The sequence below is a fragment of the Rhipicephalus sanguineus genome, chromosome 4 (assembly GCF_013339695.2).
Source record: "Rhipicephalus sanguineus isolate Rsan-2018 chromosome 4, BIME_Rsan_1.4, whole genome shotgun sequence".
Lineage (NCBI taxonomy): Eukaryota > Metazoa > Arthropoda > Arachnida > Ixodida > Ixodidae > Rhipicephalus > Rhipicephalus sanguineus.
The window spans coordinates 24,687,299-24,704,105 of NC_051179.1; the positions used below are offsets into that span (position 1 = coordinate 24,687,299).

At 44.9% G+C, this 16,807-nt stretch overlaps 1 protein-coding gene across 1 annotated transcript in view; it reads right to left on the reverse strand.

The window, feature by feature from the left end:
• The window catches only part of LOC119389266 (DNA replication ATP-dependent helicase/nuclease DNA2-like), a 32,575-nt gene extending 18,462 nt beyond the window's left edge, over window positions 1–14,113 (reverse strand). Inside the window, 1 exon segment of the mRNA XM_037656468.2 lies at window positions 14,022–14,113. Within this exon segment, the coding sequence (XP_037512396.1) occupies window positions 14,022–14,113 (92 nt within the window).
• Window positions 14,114–16,807: the final 2,694 nt, after the last annotated feature.

Sequence of the window (16,807 nt, forward strand, 5' to 3'; positions counted from 1 at the left end):
AAGTCTGCATATAATGGCATCGGATTAATTTCTGGAGCTTCTCTAGCCAGCAAATTTATCGCTCTTTCTGTCTACTCTGTCCTTTTTGCTATGTTCGCGCGCAGCAAAACCCTGCCAGTATGATAATCCAAAAACGGCAGAAGTTCAGGGAAGATGGCGGCTTGAAAAGGTGAAAAATTCTTGGACACGGAGTGTCGCTGGAGTCAGCATTTCGACAAGCAGTCTTGTCTTCTTCAAGGTAAAAATTGCTGCTGAATGAAAGAATTCGACGCAGAGACCACTATTCGACACCTTTATTTTAGCCAAATGGCGCATAAGTGTTTTAAAATACAGCAAAAAATCCCCATATCTCCCGTGGAGCAAAGTCTCTCGATTTCTTTTCATCGAAGCGAGTGGGTCGGCGGCCGTAAATGACGGGAGGCGCTCAAGGATAGCTTTCGGTTTCGGTTTCTGACTGCGCGAAGCGCCACCTGCTTCCTGCAACTGGTGTCATGGAGACTTCCTGTTTAACTTTTTGAAACTCTAAGCGATTGCAACCTTTCCTTGCACTGTTGTACTTGATATTGTGGAATATATATGCGTCTGTGTACGTTATGGTTATATTAGGCACCATCCGGGATATCAAGCATCGAAATCTGATGTGCGACACTTGCGCTTTGCCACTAGAAGGTAAGCAAAACACCACTGCATGCTGCACGACGTTCCTGCTGTCTGCGTAGTGAAGCAAATATGTATCGTCTTTACGGCGACCGCTGTCCATGCATCTTGGCACGACGTAGGCGGGATCGACTCCTCCCATGTTTATCGCAGAAGAAAGTGAGCCGCGCCAATACGGACACTAGAGAACCAGACATCGTGTCGTCTTATGTGTCGGCTTTTGACGCTTTTCGTCCCATTAAAGACTGATTCCTACGTCTAGAAACTTTCTCTCGTTCTTTATGTTTATATTCTGCCCTTTTCACCGGACTTTGAAACGAGGTCGCATTCGTTCGTCAACTGACGCAACGTGCAGAATGTTGCCTTTGCCTTGTTCGCAAAAGAAGATAGTCAATACCACGCCATCGGAGGGGCCCGTGAAGGCATAAAATCCGCCAAAAAGAAATTGACATGCTTCCTGAAGTCTGAAAGGGCTAGGTTATTTTCTGCATCGCAAGAAGCCAGTCACGTGTTTGGCGCTACAGGGGACCCTCCACGGGCTGCTGCGGCTACTATTCCAGCCTTTAAATCCGTTCCACTCCTAGCGCGAGTGCGCCGATACAGCTGTGGCAGACTGTCTACGATGCTTACATTGAATGCTGCAAGCTGCGTACATTGAAATTGTTTTATTTTTACACGTACATAAAATACGATTTGTGCATGCAGAACAAACAAGGCGTTAAATAGGGCGGCATGGCTCATCTGTTTACAATTTGTTTACAACATCACCACATTGGGAACCAATCGCACTGCTTGCATGAATGGCATTCCCCGCCAAGCGAAGGTGACTGAAGACATAGGTGTAAGTGCAGTATTCATATATTACACTATTTAAAGCATACTAAGTGACATGGTTTAGACAACCTGTTACCTAAGGACCTGCCAACATTGTGCATTTGTACAGAGCTGTCTATGCTTTCAGCGTGCCTTTAACTTGAGGCATTTAAAATTATTTCCTTATCTTATTATCTACTCCATCTATCTTCTAGCTGCCCTTATCCGGGTGCTCTCATGGCCACTTCCGTAACTGGTATTGGGCATAAGGCATACCACTGGAAGAGCAGACGCCACCTTTGGTGCAATGTGCTAGGCAGGCTCATGTGGTCATAGTGGCTGCTTAGTCTGCTTTGGGAGCACCAGAGCGAGCTGAAAGCAAAACTTTAGAATGCCACCTGCGCTGTAATTCTGAGTGACTGGGGTGGTTTTCCTGCTGTTGCTGTGCGCTCGACAACACTTGAAAGAAATCACTACGTTATGTAGCCACTGTCTTTGGAGGAGTTTTGTATGGTAGGCCAGTGCTCAATGCAGGGCGTACGCTATGGAGCCTGCTGCCAGCTTTCACATGTGTCCGCAGGGTAAGAAGGTGCATGAATCTGCGAATGCAGAACTTAGAAATTGTAAACAGCTATTGGCTAGTACTTCCGCAAGGAAGATTTCTGCTTTGACGTGGGGCTGCGATGTTCGGTGAGTAGCAGGAAGCACTCACCGAGACTCGCCTGTGAACACTGCCCAGCTAATGATGCTTTTCTTCCTCAAGGTGGCCCATACGTTTCTTACCTCCATATCGCCCCCAAAATTAGGTTGATGCACTCAAGCTAATTTCAATTAAGTTGACCTGTCCCAAATCCATTTGTTTTCTACAAAGCCATATGTATTCTTGTTGGAAAAGTGCCACACCTTTTGCGTTATAGACATAATATTGGCACCGAAATTGCTGGAAAACTTGCCATAGACTTTTGCACATTAAAAGTTTCTATTGCAGTCTCTACACCTTGTTTTTACCCTGCTTTGTAGCTGCAAGCTCGTTGCTGCAGTAACTTCTCAGTTTCTGCGATTCCTAGCCCATGCATGTCTTTGTCTGCCGGCGTTGTTAGGAGAACTAGTCCAGCGAACGTTGCTATGTGATATTTGTTCACCTCCACGTTGCACAATACCACATGTTTTGCCTCGTAGACTGTTTCTGCTTCTAACAGCAGTTGCATAGTCTGCCGTCTTAAGCTTTGGCGTATGAAAGCTCTGATGCTATAGTAGGGCGGCAGCTGCCATAGCCGTGGTCGTCCACGTGGTCCTCATTCTAGGACTACAACCAAGGTTGTTGGCCGTGCGTATTGTTTCGATATTTTTTCTCGTGTCATCAGACTTGTACGCCTGATCGCTGTACGACTATGGCTACAATGACCAGATGTAGGCACTTGCTAGCGCCGCCTGGCAGGCTGAGCTCAATGCGCTCGGTGCAGGCTCAGTGTGCTTAGTGCAGTGAGCTCAGTGCAGGCCTCCTGTAGATATAATGGAAAGGGAGCAATAGGAATCATTTTAAAAAAGAAGGCTCTTGTTTGTTTTAGTGCCACCCAAAGAATGTTTTGAATTATGAAAAAGAAGCAGCTGGAAATTGCTCACAGACGAGACTGATAACTGTAGATACGACACCACCTGATTAATAATAATTATAAGAAAAAAAAAGGCTCTTCCCGACAGCACACACAAGTCACCATAGATGTCAATTTGCCTAAAGTTTAAATTATCTTTGAAAAGCCTTGACAACATCCACGCACTGACAGTTTATTGTGTATGCAGTTAAACAATATGCTGCGCACTTGCAATCGCCAACTTGATGCTTCATTCTTGTATCTGCCATTTAGTTAGTTTCAACATTAGCTTGAACAAAATGTCATATGTGGGTCATTTCTTGAGGGATTTGACAGCAGGACTCGAGAGATCTCCATAATGACTGAAATCTGGACCTTGATTCTGAAATATAGTTTTTGTTCCATGGTTATGTTTCACCGCACTGCAACGTCACATGGGGGTGCCAAAGGAAAAAGTGCCTAAAACCAGTCGTGTCTCTGTAGCTCATAAACATACTTATTAGAGTCTTTTAGCAAGTTACGGAAATATAGTACGCAAATACGGTAAGGCTGTTTGGTAGCGCTCCTCCTTTCCCGCTCGTTGTGCTTTTGCCGGTGAAGGCAACCCAACACCACAAAAGCTTTCTCAAAAGTTACTGTGCGGTTGTCACGCATCATTGTTGCCTGTCAGCCTACACATTATTAACGAGGAACCTGTCGTTTGAGGATGCACAGTTTCCTGAACTGTCACCTGAACTGGGAGCGGCTTAAGCACAACGAGCAGGAAAGGAGGAGCACTACCGTACTGCCTTACCGTATTTGTGTACCATATTTCCGTAGCTTGCTAAAAGACTGTTAAGAAAAAAAAGTGCGGGACAAAGACAGTCATTCGTGGGTATGCCGCTACGAAAGGTCCAGCCCGCGTGTTTGAGACCCCTGGTCTATATCATCCCAGGAACATGGAAAATAGACACTGGAAGTTTTATAAGACATCTTGTGTGGGTTAGACAAGAGAAAGACATACCATTTATAGTTGGTGATTTTACTGTAGCAAATGTGCTGCAGACCACCATGCTGCAGCCACACCGTGTAGATCGTGAATAAATGTTTTAATCAACAGTTGTCTAACAACAGTTGGCGTGGCAGTGTTGACTGTCCGTTTTATAACAATGTAATACAATTTACATATGTACTCCTACGGCTCAGCAAGCTAGAGTTTAGCCAGTATTTTTGTATACAATTTGTGTACACACCATTTCTGCAATGCCTGCACGACTGGTGAGGATTCAACTGACTAAAATGCTTTCTCATGATTTGTGAAGGTTATATATAGGGGTTGGTTATATTCCATGCATTTATCCATAACATCAACAGTGCTAATAAGGTGTATTGTTGAGTAGCCTGTATGAAATCCTGCTTACTCATTTGGTTGATTGGATTCTAAGGTGGTCCTAATTCTATTAGCTATTACTTTTGCAAATGCCTTGTTAGCAGTTATGAGTAAGCTGATCGGCTTCTAATTTTTCAATTTCTTGATGCCCCTTTTCATTCAAACATTTATTTTGCAAAGCATGATTACAACAAAAAGGGATATACAGAAAAGGGTCCCTCGGTTATGAGACCATACCATGACCCCCTGCACATGATTATTGGATACAAATTACAAATAGGTACACAAGTTAACTGTACCGAAAACAAAAAAAAAATACATTAATACAAGACATTGATAAACAAAGCTTATAAGTACATAAAACTGTATAGTAATGTCATACATAATTAATTAGGGCAATGTTCACATTCTTCAAAGATTTCAGTACGCTCACAGCAAAAAGGCATTGCATATACAAACTGGCCAGTTTTTCAAAAACAGTGTGCCCCCGTCTTTAAACAGATCTGCTGTTACCTGGCGTGTTATCGCAGAGCAATGCTATTACTTTTTTTAATGCTTTTCCTCACCATAGCCGTCTGGCACTGCTGAAAAATTCCTGGGCTGCATTTTTTGACCAGTGGCAGATGGCTGATGGCGGTAAAGGGCACAAGAAAACTAATAGCATCACTGTACAGCAACACCCCTGATCATAACCGGCTGCTTTTCCCCACTGCATTCCCTCTAAGGCTTTCTTTCCTTCATGTTAAAGCTGCTTTAGACACACAAAAAAAAAAAAGAAGACGCACACCACAAGAGAAGATGACTGGACGGGGCGCCACTCACAGCTGCTTTAATTCCCAGAAACCACACACACATATATACCATCAATTTGCGCCTGCGCAACAAACATCCATTTGAACATCAGGGGTAATACAATAACACACGCTCAATAAACTGTTTCTCAATCTTACATAAAACTAGTTATGTATCACTAACACACAAACTTTCTTGCTTTCTTATGTAAAAAGCTTCCATTAATTCTCTTGCTTTTGTGTCTTTGCTCCTGGCAGAATTTTCTCTAGGGGTGTGTTTTTTGTGCATGAAGCGGTTTTAAGATGAACAGATGCCAATTCTTCTAACAAGAAATTTTCGTTCCTTCACCTGCCATTGTTGGTGAGATCCGTCTGGACTACCACTATTATTACTACCATTGTTGTCCTGGCTGATCTCTGTAGAAAATCATTGCTGCTTTGACAACCTTATACATATTGGTAGTGAAACTGCCTTGCCTTTCTCTTAGTGCATACATATGGTTTTTGCCTGTGCCCAATTTTCTCTTCACTGCTTTTAGGCTTCTTCTGTTCTTTAGAGCATGTTCAATTCTCTCCATATTGAACCTTCTTATGTTGGCTACCTTACTGTTCTTTACTGTTTATCGGGTTGGAGGCTTTCATGCTTCGGTGTTTCTTCAAGTGGCAGTACACAACCTTGCGGTCCAAAATTTCTGATGGAGAGATAAATGCGCACTTGTACGATGTGAACATGTTGCTGCAAGAATTTTGCGAATAAGTGCTGTAATAAGGAAGGCTCTCTACGTGAAAGTGCTCGTTAAGCTTTGGACATTGCTATTGCAGATCGCATATATCGATGCAACGAGAATCCCAATATCTTCCTTGTTGTACATCTCTAAAATATCTTTGAACATAGCCATTTCCATCTTGAAGTGATACATCCTTTGGTCATCTTGCTGGTGTTGCTTCTGAAATGCCAATAAAAGTTACAATGTGGAAAGCTCGCTTTTGTTGTTTACTTGAAGACATCATTTAAAGTGCATATCCTGACTCACTTAAATTTGTATTGACCTAGCACATGTACTGAAACAAGTGCACAAGGTGCCCAAGAAGAAATAAGGACCCACAAGATTAGCAACATTTCAGTCTGTAATCAGAACAAGCATTCCAAGACCTTCCCCAGGGCTGTGGAATAAAACCATGTTTAGAATAACAGAGAGCTGAGCTAGTTGGTAAGTATTCATTCTAAAGGACAGGGCGGCCACTATCGCGGAATGTTTAAAGAAGTCCGTTATGCTAAGTCCGAGCATGGTTGCAGAAAGCAATGAGAAAAAAACACGTCGTAGGTATTGCTTACATTCATTGCATGTCTCACAGGCTAAAGAAAGTGGGAAGTAGATACAGCGTTAATGCTGTCTTTATGGCTGCCAATTATCTAGGTAAGATTTGTGCACTGTGCAGAGAAAGAATGAGCGAGTAATAGTAGACAAGATGCGGAATAACATTTGTTTCATAAAACATGCCAACAAATTCATTGATTGCTGTACAGGTGTGGTTTATAAGGTTCCCTTTAGCTACGGCTGCTTCTACATAGGACAGACGAGCCGCTGTGTTAACCAGAGATTATTGGAACATAAAATACTGTTAAGCGGAGGCTCACCTTCTAATCTATCTTTACAATGTCGAGAGTGTAAGTCCACGCCAAAATTCGATAAATACGCAGTTTTTTACAGGCATATGAATGAACAAACTCATCTAATAATCGAGGCATGGCATATCGATAATAGTGCGCATGCATGCGCACTATTAGCTCATGCGCATGCATGAGCTAACCGTCTATTAACTTGCATAAAGAATAAATCAACTGCCTTAACAGTTATCTTTCACGTATACCCCCAGACGTGCCGGATTGATAAGTTCGTTTATTGCAACAGCATGCGCAGATAAGTTTTCATGTCTTCTTTTTTTCCCGCCATTGTGTGCCTTTGCAGTTGATAGTTGGCGTTTGTGGTGTCTTGACTTCTTGTGTCAAAACCATGTTGTGCATCAACCTTGGTAACAGCAGCATGCTAGAACACACAGTGTATGTTAAAGTGTTCCTGAAACACTTTTCCAAGTAATCATATAATAGCTTATCAGTTTATTGCCTCATGAATCTATTGCCGCAAAATTTTTTCAAACCAGTAAAGAATGGGAATGAGCGGAGTTACAGATGACACGGCACTAAAAAGAAGTTAGCCACCTCGAGGTGCAACGACAATAATGACATCTGTGCAGGCTAGATGAGTCTTTGAATGATGTACCAGTATAGGGCACAGGCTGTGATACAACCTAAGTGGCACAGGCTGTGATACAACCTAAGTGTCACTGCTGCAGGTAGTGGTACCACTGTGATTTGCTTGTTTCAGGATAAGTTGTATACTGCTGTAAAAGTGGCCAGCTTGTTTTACTGCTTTCATGTTAGCAAGCCTGAAAACATCACTGCAGATCATTGTGTACACTTACAAAGTACCACCCAAGCAGTAAAGATTGCATAGGACTGCCAGACACTCCACTCTGATTACTGGAGTAAATTATTTCTTCTGGCAACAATCACGAAGAGGTAACCTAAGTTTGAAGACCTTTATCATATTAGTACATTTTCTAGTAACAGGTCGGTTTCGCCAAAAAAAAAAAAAGCTACTGTAAGATGCATGAATACTGCAAAGTTTCGATACTGATAAAAGTGACAAGCAAGAAAACCTCAGTCGAAGATCTATAGGATATAAAGCATGACCGCTCAAGATTGCCCTGTATACAAAGATTGTGATAACCGCCAGCCACATTTGCCCAAATGCACAGCCATCCAATAAAGTATTGCAACACTTATTTAAATATGCAGATGCCTCAGCTTAATGTGAAAATATAGCCATTTCCTGGTAAGGATACAGCTGTATATTTCATGCATGTTATAGTGCAGACACACCATGCACATTTAGAATTCTGAAATGCAGAGTGTGTATACAACCATACAATGTATTGAATTGTACTGTATGCCCCCTCACCCTATGCCTCTTACGGGGCCTGTGAGGTATTCTCAAATAAATAAATAAATAATCAGACGCCTTCTAAAGTTGAAAATCGCACATAGAAAAAAAAAGTAGTGGAAAGACAGATGTAGAATTTCAATAAATGTAATTTTTCACTTTTCTGTGTTTACTAATGTGGGCCGATTCTATGATTTCTTTTTTAATGTGGCATGAAGCTTTAAAGGATACTCTGCTCATGAAAAAGTTGTTATAAGAGGTCATGAACCACCCGTCAGGCTTGGTGAAAAAAATGTAGTCTTGGTGAGAAAACATAGTCAACGAGAGTCGGAAAGTTGGTAGATCATTAGAAACAACTGGTTGCAGTGTGAACTTGACACAAAAACAAAAGGCACGAACAAGCACCGCGTCTTCTTTTGTCCTTGTGTTGAGTTCGCCCTGCAAGCAGTTGTTTCTTTGCTCAGAAACCACATCCTGTGGAAAGCAGACACCACTATGAAAAGCTCAGCCAAGCCTTGCAGTCATGCGCAACAAGGAGAGATTAGAAGTGGAGCGTGAAGTTACCATTTTCACAGGCACCCTCTTTTCATACAGGGGGCTGTGCTCACTCTCTTCGCAGCTGTCGGCACCTGCTGTTTGACATTGAACAACACATAGCAGGCCAATATCCCACATAAATAAAGAGCGGCATTTGGTTAAGATGCGTTTCTTGCCACCAAGGTGCTGCCACACGCTGGCCCTGTGCTCTATAGTAGCCACACTCATGCACAGGAATAATGAGAACAGAGAGCAATCGTGTTTCATCATGCATGCTCAAGCTCATGACGTGAATTCTTTCCTCTATGCCATCCCTCCCTGTACCTTCAAGCAAGCTCAGAGAAGAGGGGAAGCACTAAAAGCGTGTGACAAATCCCTGTAACTCTATTCGTTCTTGACGAATTCAAGAAATTTTTGCGGCAATCGATTTGTGAGGCCCGATACTGAGGTCATTCGATGATTACTTGGAAAAGTGGTTCAGGAGCCCCTTAAAGAATGAAGTAGTGGAACATTGCAAATTGTAATCGTAACTGCCCGCTTTCTTACAACTGTGCAAGCTGCTTTACACCAGAATGATATGTGCTTTGAGCAAGTTTCTAAAGGAAGTGATATCAACCGTTGCAGTCAGTGTTCTTTGAAATCTGTTGCATCTAAAGGTAAACCATAGCGATTAAAGTGTGTATGTGAGCATGCTATTCACAGTTTTAATCACAGTTGTACGTGGGCTGTTTGAACCAGGTGGCGTGTTTGCTAGGACAAAACCAAGGGAAACGACAGCTGTAATAATAGTGCAGCTGGTCTACCAGAAATACAGCAACTGGGTGCTTGTGCCAGTCAAAATTTTGCAGGTAGTCAGATTCTAACGCAACAATATCTGGCAATGCTGAATTTACAGCACCACTCCACAGAGCTTGTAATGCAGAGAAGTGGCCATTTCCAGCTTAATTTTCTGCTTTGCCTTGGCTGATGCAGCAAATTATTTTAGCATTCTACGCAAACCAGACAAATGGGACATTTGTCAGCAGCGCCCAAGGTCACAGGGAATACCTAAACTTTGCACAAAGTTCCAATGTGCACTGTCCTATGTGTTGTCTTGCCTATACAAATTGATGGTAGGACTGCATTACACCAAACGTGCTGCAATTGTTATGCCTGTGCCCCGTGCTGCGAAGAAGCACAGGGCTGTGAAGAAGCACACTTGCAGCGAAGTGAGGTACCTAATAAAAATGGTACAATTAGCGCTAGACAGTTGCACTGAGAACCATGTAATGTACTGGACAGATGGTAGCGTCGACCATCTACACGTGAAGTGTATCATGACATATCAAATGGCAGAGAACGATACGGACATGTAGTACAAAACAGTAACTCTATTACATTGAAGCCTCCCTCCAGCAAAATAGCTGGATCGATCAGAAGCTGCAGTAACAAACAGTAACATAATTGCACCAAATCAAGTTTCGGGACTGAGGCCGTAGCGTCACGTAAATAATGAATTGTTGAATGCAGTTCCACCTCGACTACAACCGAGCTCGAGCTAAGCACTTGTACTGTGTGACGGGCCGATGCTCACACAGGGTGCAAATTCACAAAGGTAGAGTTCGAAGGCGAACGGCACACAAACACAGCACACCAGGCAGAAGGCCTGGCCCGTTTAACTCATTTGCTCGAAAACACCGCAGGACAGCGAATGCAAAAACTTACCTTGGCGTGGGTTGACACCGGCGTGAAGCGCGCATGGCCTATGGCTGCCGATCAAGCTAGGGACAAGTCGAGCTAGGGGCGTTCTTCTCCTCAGTACCTAGGCCAGTGGCCGTCTTCAGGGAGAAAAAGTGCCTAAAACGGGCGTTTCAGGCTCTACCGAATGGCGGCGCTGCGGTCGCTCCCTGTAGCGGCCACGAAAACAAATGTTGCCCCACACAGAAACGGCTGCTGCGCCGCACGGATGTGACGTCATGCACTTTTCCGGTTCGGCGCTTCGTTTGAATAATAGTATATAGTCGGGAGTGTCTAGCGTTACGTCTAGACGTAACAATAGAAGCTGTGAAAGTTACGTCCAGACGTAAAAATGAAAAATGTTAAAGTTACGTCCAGCGTGACTACAATACAAAACCGGCTTGTTAAACCCTCCGAACTGATCGGCAGCTGTGGCGTAGTTAGCTAGCGCAGCACATAAAGGACGGGTAAGGTCGCTGGTTCGAGCCCCTTCGCAGTTTGTTTTATTTACTTTTTTTTTGGTCGCGCTACTATTGTTTTTACATTTGCGCCTCCTCATCGGCCTCCCGTCAGCTTGACTTGCTGCTGGTGGTCCTGTCCACAGGCCCTTTGATGATGACCCTCGCAGAATTGGCTATATTTATTATGATAAAGTGTTTTGCGAATTAATGTTCTTAATCGGCGAGACGCAGGAGGACACGAAGAGTTCAAATGCAGCTGGCTGCATCAGTTTCTCCGGCACACGTGTCAGGAATGTTGATTTCCACGGTTTATCAAAGTTTTGATGACAAAAAGGCGGACTGCAACGTAGCCACGCCGAATATGCAACAGGAAACTTTTTTTATGTCGCTCAACATACCGTCACCACCTGACGAGGTAACCGGCAGGCCGCTTCAAAATACTGACGTGCCAAAGTAATGCTATAGGCGATTAGCACTTGATAAACGATACCCAAGGGCAAGTGCCAACTGCATTAGCCCATCTACCTACAAAACAGCTTCTCTGCCTTGCTGAATAACACGCACGGCCTGTGACAGCACGGGAGCATTTCCGTAGCAACGGATGAGAACGGCCGTACGTTTTCTCACTTAGCAAAACAGCCTGCAATGCAGTAGCTTTGGCCTTCGGAGATCACAGGCTTCGTAAGTACACTTCGCAGACGCAGTGGGGTTTCATGCATGTGCGTCCGGACATTCACACGCGAACTATGCAAAAGCATTTATTTCATCGTCGACCTTGCCCTTCGCGACAAGCAAAACTCGGCGGCAAGGACACTTTCACCTTCCACAACAACACGCTTGGCATTGCAATCTAGAAAATGCAGTACGTCCAACAACAATAATACACACTTCACACTGAGAAACTTTATGGTGCACACACTCGGATGAAGCTACGGCGCGGTGGACGGCCGAGCTAGCTCCAACCTCCAGGATCAACTGGGCTTCCAGCAATCCCTTCAGGCAACGACGACACAGGGTCTTCGGTCCTCCTTGGGGGCGGCCTAGGCCCAGGCCACGAATTTGCCGGAGTTTTCAATAAGGTTGTTACCACCACCACACATCGCAGCTACCATCTCTTCTTCTTCTTCTTAAGTGGTTCAGAGGAAAGGAAAAAGGCACCTAATTTCTTCAGCCCAATAGGGAGCACGGCGCAGTGCCCATCTCTGCCACTACCTTTCGCAGCCGCAGCGCCCATGGCGCCCCCTGTATTTAAAATGCTTGTGATATGTGCTTAATTAACAAATATAGGCTAACTGACTCCTGAAACACCTGTTTAGTAATATTTTTGTAAATTTAACGTACTATACAATAATAGTTTATACATTCAAATAGCTTTAAGTAATAATTTTTAAAGTGACGTCACTTCCGTGCGGCGCAGGAGCCACTTCTGTGTGGGGCTGGCTGCTGCGCCGCGCGGCGCAGGAGACGCTGCCTTATTATTATCATCACTGTGACGCTCTGTCCGAAACTACAGTTGCGCATGCGTCAGCGCTCATGGGCAGCGTAGTTTCTCACAATCATTGTGATTATTGTGAGAAACTCTATGGTTGGAAGTCAGTGTCAAAAAGCAGCGCCTCCTCTATTTTCATTAAAAAGTAGAGAAGGAGCTTTTGGTGGCCTCCGCAATCGGCTTTAACGCGCCATCTCGGAGGCCACGGCGCTACAAAAAAAAAAAAAATTAAAATTTTCGGGAGCGGCGGTAGCGGCGGGTCATACGAAAAGCAGACGAACAAGCACAATCTTTTTTTGTGACAAGTTGTGCTGCCATGGGTGCACAAGTTGCTTCACTGGCTAGCAGAGCGCGAGTTTATTTCGGCTTTCGCCCGAGAAGCTGTATCTGGAGAAGAGCCGTACTAGCCGAGCAACCGAGCGCGTACTCCAGATTTTGCGGGGCTCGTTTTGTTGCAGGCTTACGCCGCATATTCCGACAGGACTTCACTTCACCGCAGGTTCTCCGTCGAACTTCAGTGAGCACCCGGTCTATGTGCCCAGCGTGTGCACCGACACGGTCTCGTGGCGCGTCGGCATTGCAGAGGCATGGCCGTTGGATGAAAAGACGGCAGCGTTCCGTTTGGTGTTGCACATAGAGTTTCCTACAATAGGAAACTCTATGGTGTTGCAGTGGCGGTATTTTGTAAGCATTCCTAAAACGGACGGAGGCGGTTCGTCCGTTTGAGTCGCACGCGATTGGTCAATTGGTCAACGTGTACTTTCCACACCCTCTTTTATTTACACGTCGCCTGGGAAAAAAGGGATTGCCAGAGCGGCGCCCCATGGCATTCGTACAGTGCAATACTGAACCGAAACCGAAACACAACAATGAGCTCGTGTAGAGGGCACGGAGGAAGGCAAGTTTCAGCGCAATCGCATTTTCAGCGCAGCTTAAGAAACTAGGGTCTCTAAAATTACGTATCTATGTATTTTATATTAAAGGAACACACCACCTAATACTTGTTGCGCCTCAGATATGCGTAATGTTTGCTTTTTGATCAACAATGTAAACAAGCATGAACCTAGTCAGCCGTTCAAGATGGCTGGCCCTTGGGCAAGTTAAAGGTAGCATATACAGTAACTCTAGGGCAAGTGGTTCGACTTTGGCCGGGTGGCTGAATCGAGTGACGTGCCGACAAACAGAAAGACAGACAGAAAGACAGACCAAAATTTCTGCGTTTAAGTTCCCCAAGAAAGACTATCGTCTTTAAAAAACACAATTATAAGAGTCGAAAAAAGAAGTATGAGCTGCCACTAAACACGTAGCACTCCGCGCCGCCACGAGATTTGGAGATCAGTGTGGCCAGACTGCCGCCATATCTGGCGGCTATATCTGCCCCTACAGTTCCAGCTTTCCCGTAAGGTTCCTGTGCGCTGTGCATTTCGCAACTGCCTGTGTTGACATTGGCTGTTCTAATTAGGCGGAGTATATTGTGTTGGCAGTCGCTACAGCCAATCAGGCGAGAATGCTGGCAATTTACTGTTCTCAGATATTGTGCCGGCAGCAGGTGCTGAAGTTACGTCCAGCATGTTTCCCCATCGGCTCTCACTGTTTTGCTAGAGTCCGTGGCGTGCCCGTGTCACTGGGGCGCCAGTAGCCCACGTGCCGCTTCGCGCTTCTCACTATTTTGCCAGCATCCATGGCGTGCCTGTGTCACTGGTGCGCCAGTAACCCACGTGCCGCTTTGCGCTTCTCAGTATTTTGCCAGCGTCCGTGGCGTGCCCGTGTCACTCAGTAACCCACGTGCCACTTCGCGCTTCTCAGTATTTTGCCAGCGTCCATGGCGTGCCCGTGTCACTGGGGCGCCAGTAACCCACGTGCAGCTTCACGCTTCTCAGTATTTTGCCAGCGTCCGTGGCGTGCCCGTGTCACTCAGTAACCCACGTGCCACTTCGCGCTTCTCGGTATTTTGCCAGCGTCTGTGGCGTGCCCGTGTCACTGGGGCGCCAGTAACCCACGTGCCGCTTCGCGCTTCTCAGTATTTTGCCAGCGTCCGTGGCGTGCCCGTGTCACTCAGTAAAATCTAGCAAAAATGCCAATAGAATTTTCTATTGGTCTTATAGAAAAATCTTATTTGTTGTATAAGTGCTCTATTGGAGCTTTATAGGACTTATTAGAATTCTATTGTCACCACTAGAGACCAATTGACAACATCTATTTGTCACCGATAGGACCAATAAATTTTTTGTTGGTGCCTATAGCTGGCAGCTATTTGTCACTTATAGAACCAATTGACACGTATTGGCACCAATGGGGTTTAATAGGAGACATCTATTTGTCACCAATGGAACCAATAGGTACACGTTAGTACCAATAGGTGGCAGCTATTTGTCACTTATAGAACCAGTAGGCATCAATAGGCTTTAATAGGCGACGTCTATTTGTCACCTATAGAACCAATAAATAGCAGCTATTTGTCATTTATAGAAGTAGCAGGTGTGAATTGCCACCAAAGTCACAGGGTTATGCATGGTATTAAAAGGCCGCCTATATGTATTTAATTCACTTACAGGGTCATGCAGTAGCGAATTCAGCCAAAAGGCAGTTTTTGATTTGTTCAGTATTTGATCAAAGTGGCAGCTGTTTTACATAACAGTGTTCCAAAATATCGCAGCCATATTTTTCATAAATCTCACCAAAATAATTACACAGACGCCGTAGCCAGGGGGGGGGCACCCCCCCCCTCCCGAAATCTTTATGATACATGGTGTTCTACCGAAAATAAATATTGAAAATAGGCGTTTTTCTCAAATAGTCAAGGCTTTCAGCAAGTGCCCCCCTTCCCCCCCCCCCCCCCGAAAAAATTCCTGGCCACGGGCCTGCACAGACGCCTGTATATTTGTGCAATTTCATTCTGTACTCAAGGTTATGGCTATGCATTATATTTGTGGGATAAACCCGCAAAAAGACAGGTTTACAGAAAGAGAAAGTTATCATAGTTGAAAAGGGAACGCCACAGTAGGTAATGTTTTAACTGGGTACTTAATGTTCTTGTAAAGGCAGCAATTTGTACTCTGCTATCCTTGCATGGTGCAAACGGGGTGGGAAAATAAGCTGCTAATAAAATAAGCGAAGTCAGCATGTAAGGTAGAAGTCGTCACTTCCTGCTTGAATGTGTGCACATAATGTATACATCGTTCTTTTCAGTCGGTGGGCTATTGCGATTCTTCGACAGCACGCTATGGAAACAAGCGCGAACAGTACGGCATCTACCAGCTCCGCTGGTCGCATTACTTTTCGAAACAGTTGTAGCCTGGCTGGTAATAAGACAAGTTATCCATGATACATTCACGAGACTAGCGTCTTTTTATTGTCGCCAAGCTAAGAGCGCGGAGAAGACAAATGCGAACAGCGCTGTTCGCGTTTTTTTCGTCGCCTTTGTAAGTAGTAGGTGGTAGGTTGCAAGTGCAAGCTCGCTCGAGCGCTTGCACTTCTTACAACGGTGAACATCGCGTTCGCTGCCGCAGGTTACTGTACCTGCGGGGTCACCCTTAATGCACATCAAATAAAAACGAGAAAAATCTGAAGTTCGGAACATGCGGAAACACGATAACGATAGCAAAATCGCAAAATCACGAGCAACCAACCAAAGTGATACAGGCTTGCCAAAAGAGCTCATTGAAGATAATAGCTGTCGCGTGAGGGCGCTGTATGTCTTCTATTTTATTTTTATTTTTGCAGCTGAAATTTCGGTTCGCTACGCTTTCCATAACCTTCCTTCCAATGTGTCAGCAGCTGAATATTTTCGAGGGGTTGGAAATAGAGCAAAATATTGCAATACAGTAGCAAAAAATAAAATCTTGTTTTTGTGGTATGGCCACGGCACGAGCGCCAGCCAGCAAGCGAGCCGACTACAGCCAGCCACAGCCGCAGCGGATGTTTTCGGTCGAGTCACGAGTGTGTGGTCAGGTGTGGTGCGGCATGTTCGTGGTCGAAGTCAGGCTTAGAAATGATGTATGCTTGTGTCTATTGAAGGTTGCACGAAAACGCACGTGTGTAATCGCGACGACAATGCAAGGTCGGCCATGAGCGTCAAAAAAGTTAAACGTTTCAGCGCTAAAAGCGTCTCGGACTTGCAACAGCAGTAAGTGGTACCGTGTATGCTGACAGGATGCTGCTCGCAAAGGTGGTTGCTTCGGTGCGCATACCCACGGCCGGACTCGACTCTCTCCTCCGCTCGAGAGAGTCGAGTCCGGCCGTGGCATACCCTGCCGATGTTAGGTAAGTGAACTGTTTTTTATATATTTGCTAGTCAGTAAAAGTTGCTCTTGCTGTGCTACTAATTCGCGCATCTGCCAGCGTGCCCACCGGACAGCGAGGATAAGAGCGATAAAT